The 4,699-nt window shown below is 29.4% G+C and overlaps 1 protein-coding gene across 2 annotated transcripts; it reads left to right on the top strand.

The window, feature by feature from the left end:
• Positions 1 to 1,375: 1,375 nt before the first annotated feature.
• Positions 1,376 to 4,023, top strand: LOC122521848 (pescadillo homolog). Of its 2 annotated transcripts, XM_043642552.1 has the most exons (9): positions 1,376 to 1,436; positions 1,521 to 1,568; positions 1,703 to 1,936; positions 2,007 to 2,514; positions 2,607 to 2,746; positions 2,819 to 3,078; positions 3,212 to 3,399; positions 3,468 to 3,667; positions 3,751 to 4,023. In XM_043642552.1, exons 2-9 carry the CDS (start codon positions 1,545 to 1,547, stop codon positions 4,012 to 4,014), a joined length of 1,818 nt encoding a protein of 605 aa, XP_043498487.1. In that variant the 5' UTR covers positions 1,376 to 1,436; positions 1,521 to 1,544; the 3' UTR covers positions 4,015 to 4,023. The 2 variants fall into 2 exon arrangements, with proteins under 2 accessions (XP_043498487.1, XP_043498488.1); XM_043642553.1 differs by having other exon boundaries at positions 1,394 to 1,568; positions 3,474 to 3,667.
• Positions 4,024 to 4,699: the final 676 nt, after the last annotated feature.

Raw genomic sequence — 4,699 nt, 5'->3', positions numbered from 1 at the left:
CAATTTTATTCGCTTATTTTTGAAAATACGAAGATAACTCATAGAACAGTTTTTTAGTATTTTTCAATTCTCTACAACTTTTGTTTGAAACTTTTTTCGATTAAATGCCTAGATTCTAAGATAAGGCCATTTTTTACCCTTTTTTACCCTTTTTCTCAAAACCTCGGGATCAAATTTAAATAAAATTAGCACCATTCGATTCAGCGTCGTCAACTTACCCTTAGGACAAAGATGCACGCGTTTAGCTAAGAATCTGGAAGTTAGGCCCGCGTTGACTGGCCCACATCGAGCGTCGAGCGTTTTTTATATCTATATATATCGGCGCATAAGTGCGGCATTTTTAAATCGAATCTTGATGCTTATGGCACGCCGTTTTTTTATTTATTGTCAAAAATAATGAACCTTGACTAAAAAAAAATAATTCATTTTAACAGAAACTATTATTATTTATTTTGAGAGTAAAAATAATGAATTAATTTTGTGTCTCGCCATAAAATTAATTAGAATAATTAATTGATATAAATTCTTTGCCTCACAAAAATTTATTTGTATATCAAATTGAATACGTATTCTCTTTAAGACGAAATTTAAAATTTAAATATTTTTCCTATTAAATTATGTATTTTATAAAATTTTAAATTACTGACCTTTTGTCTCGTAAAAATTTATTAGTTTATCAAATTAAATACATATTTGAAAAAGAAGAATTTTATAACCACACATAAAATTAATTCAAGATATATATGAAAGGATATTCTAAAAACGTGGAATTTATTTTTTGTCTATACATAATTTTAATTCATTTTTATTATGTTATAAGAAAACAGTAATGCATTGATTCATCTTCGAAGTCTTAAGAATTGTACGAAAAAAATTGAGCAATTATCAATTGGTGCGTTAGCGTAAGTAGTAACGTCTTCGCTTCTCGCGCTGGGTATTAACGTTCGATTCTTCGTGGGGGAATTATTTTTTATAAGTTTTTCTATTAAAAAAGGTCAGTTTTTGGCCCGCGTTGACTGGCCTATTAGTAAAGTTCGTATAGCAGCCATACCAGCTGATACATTCTTCTCATACTTAATAATACCATTAAAATATTCACAAATTTCTAAAACAATATGTGAATATAAATTAATTTCTATTAAATAAATTGTAAATATCATATGTAGAATCGTATGCCATAAAATCATATGTTACACATTATTTTGCCTGTTTTAATATCTTATAAAGTAAATTACCTGTTTGCTCCATATTTTTTCATTTATTGTCAAAAATATATAAAAATATATTTATAATTTTATTATTAATTTTTTAGCATAAATTATAGCCATCAAAAAAACATGTTTTAACATATGATTTGATTGCAGTGCCTCATAGTGTTGCTTTCAAGAAGCTTAAAAACAGCTTTTTTAATCTGTCGCTAGGATATCTACATTACAGTATGTACTTGTTAGCCCACGTGTGTTTTTAGTATATATGATTAATATTGTTGTAATTACACTAATATATTCGTTAACATATAGTGAAAGAAAAACGCAACAAACAAAATGGTTGTGATAGGGAAGAAGAAAGTAAGAATTAATTTGTACATTTATGTAATTAACATTAAAAATATTTTAGGTTATAATGTTATCTTCTTAACAAAATAATATAACATATATAGTTTTAAATAATTTAAATAACATGTATTTTGCGTATTTTACAGTATCAATCAGGAGAAGGAGCACAGTTTATGACCAGAAAATCTGCATTGAAAAAATTGCAACTTTCTTTAAATGAATTTCGCAAACTATGTATATTGAAAGGAATTTATCCAAGGGAGCCTCGTAATCGTAAAAGAGCACAAAAAGGTGAAGCTGGAATAAAAACCTTGTATCATAAAAAGGATATTCAATTCTTAATGCACGAACCGATAATATGGAAATTAAGGGATTACAAAGTGAGTTAATATCTATCACTCTAATATTTTGTTTTGAAACATTATCTATGTATGTCTAATTTCTTCCTAGGTATTCAATAGAAAAGTTGGAAGGGCAAGGGCACTTAGAGATTTTGCTGAAATGAAAAGATATTTAAGTAATCATCCAACTTTGAAATTGGATCATATCGTCAAAGAACGCTATCCGACATTTGTAGACGCTTTGAGAGATTTAGATGATTGTTTAACTTTATGTTTCTTGTTCAGTACATTCCCATCATTAGCTCATATACCACGCGATCAATCAGCTCTGTGCAGAAGATTAACTATTGAATTTTTACATTTCGTCATAGCGGCTAAAGCCTTAAGAAAAGTTTTTATATCCATAAAAGGTTATTACTATCAAGCGGAAATTAAAGGCCAAATAATAAATTGGATCGTACCACATCATTTCTCTTTTGAACCGCAAGAGAAAAGAGAAGTTGATTTCAAAGTTATGTCCATATTTGTGGAATTTTATGTCGTAATGCTTGGATTTGTTAATTATAGACTTTATCATTCTCTTAATTTGTTTTATCCTCCACAATTTAATAATACTGGTAAGATGATTTTATTCATTTTCTTTCTATATTTTATTAAGCGAAAAGAAAAGAGGTAATGAATGATATTTTAATAAGTAATACATTTTTAGGCCAATGCGAAAAGAATCTTGTAGATGAGGAAGCGTTTGTATCGGAAAGAATAAGTGCATTGAATGTACCACTTAAGGCATTAGATCCTACCATACAAAGCATAGATGATGAAGAAATAGAAATAGATCAATTTTCTAAGGTAAAAGAATATAATTATTGAATAATATGCATCTTCGAAAATATGAATAAACGTTAGTAATTATTTGTCTAGGATGTTGATGCTCAACAATTGGAAGCAGCTAAATTAGAAGCTGATAAAATAAAAAAATTAAAGACGTTATTTAAAGGTTTGAAGTTCTTTTTGAACAGAGAAGTACCGAGAGAACCATTAGTTTTTGTTTTACGTTGCTTTGGCGGAGAAGTTTCTTGGGATAAGCTAATGTTCGTTGGTGCTACTTTTAATGAAAATGACGAAACAATCACACATCAGATTGTGGACAGACCTAGTATGGACAAACAATTCTTATCTAGGTAGTTAATTTATTTTTAAAGATATATAATTATAAATATATTTCTCTCTCTCATTGTACTTTTGTTTTCTGTCTAATTATTGCTGTGTGAATATTTTCTTTATTTTACTTATATAATTCGTTAAATAATATAGAAATTACGTACAACCACAATGGGTGTTCGATTCAGTGAATGCAAGAGAATTGTTGCCTATACAGAAGTATTTAATGGGTGTTGTTCTTCCACCACATTTGTCTCCATTTAATGAGAGTCGATTAGATCAAACATACATTCCACCAGAGGAACGCGCATTGATGAATCCTGAATATAAACTCAGAGATGGTAAATAATATAATTTTAAATTGATACAATATCTTTCAATATTAATAATTTAATTCAATAATATGCAGTTGAAGATGAAGAATTATCTTCTGAGAATGAAGAAGATAAACAGGAAAATGAAACAGCAGACATGGAAGAAGGTAGCGAAGAAGAAGAAGAAGAAGAAGATGATGAAGAAGGTAACGAAGAGGAAGATGATGATAAGGATGAAATTGAGGTATCAGATGAAGAAAAAGAAAAAGAAAAGAAACGCGAACGAATGCGAAAGGTGATTAAGCAACTGTTTTATATATTCAAATATGAATTATTTTTCCTTTTCTTATTGCTTATAATGTATTTTATAAATTTTAGAAAAAAGCGATGCAGGTGAAGGCCGGTGAAATAAGGAAGGAAGATCCTTACGAAAAGGAACGTCAAAATAAACAGGAATATCGGTTGAGAGAAAAAATGATTAAGAAGAAACATCGTAATTTGTACAAGAGCATGATGGAAGGTCGTAAAGAGAGAGCTAAAGAAATCTGGTTACTGCGAAAAAAGAGGCGAATTCACGACAATGCTGAGAAAGAAAAACATAAGGAAGCTCGTAAATTGCGAAAGCGCAATCTTATTGAATAAGTAGAAAAACCGAAGAGAGAGACGAAATAATTATAATTTTAATTGCGATAAAAAAGAAGAAAGAATTGAAAAAAAAGACAAAAGATAGTTTTTATGATTTTCCTAATTCTTATACAAACTAATGTAAGATCACTTATGTAGTCACTTTCTCGATCAGTATATATGTACAGTTATGTATTATAGAAAGAAAGAGAAAGATGCCTTAGATCCAGTCCTCCCACCGAAAGTGCACCCACGCATTCGACAATCCTGATAGTTTGTTGTTATTTATTTCAGATTGTAAAATCTTCTGCTTTCTTTTTTGCACAGATTTATTATCCGAAGTATGATCGCGTAATGAGATTTCAATTTAAATTCGGTCGAACGATTCTCGACATTGATAAGTTCAAAGAACTTTATAAAGTTCTGAACGTATCGTGCACACGCAAGACACGTACGCTTTTCATCGAATGAAATTTTACTCTCGATAAAGACTCGATCGTTGACTAATTTGGGATGAGCAGGTCACTGTCTTTAATATACTTGCGGTGAATACGGTGACTTGAACGCATGGTAAGAAACTATTACCTCACTCGTCATGTTTGAAATCTTAGAAGTATGACGTAATTATTGCATTTTTTTTATATTAGAAAACTTGTCAAACAGTGTGCAATTAATTGAAAAATTAAATTATTTTATTAGTATT

This window comes from Polistes fuscatus, unplaced genomic scaffold (genome assembly GCF_010416935.1).
Source record: "Polistes fuscatus isolate 324 unplaced genomic scaffold, CU_Pfus_HIC Scaffold5, whole genome shotgun sequence".
NCBI classification, from domain to species: Eukaryota; Metazoa; Arthropoda; class Insecta; order Hymenoptera; family Vespidae; genus Polistes; species Polistes fuscatus.
The sequence above is the reverse complement of the archived record's forward strand: the minus strand, read 5'-3'. Positions and strand labels throughout refer to the sequence as shown.

What these genes read in the sequence shown, in the direction of transcription:
- LOC122521848 (XM_043642552.1), top strand. Translation starts at nt 1,545, where the DNA reads ATGGTTGTGATAGGGAAGAAGAAA. An exon ending in TGAATATAAACTCAGAGATG is followed by an intron (nt 3,400 to 3,467) that starts GTAAATAATATA and finishes AATAATATGCAG; the next exon opens with TTGAAGATGAAGAATTATCT. An exon ending in AACGCGAACGAATGCGAAAG is followed by an intron (nt 3,668 to 3,750) that starts GTGATTAAGCAA and finishes TATAAATTTTAG; the next exon opens with AAAAAAGCGATGCAGGTGAA.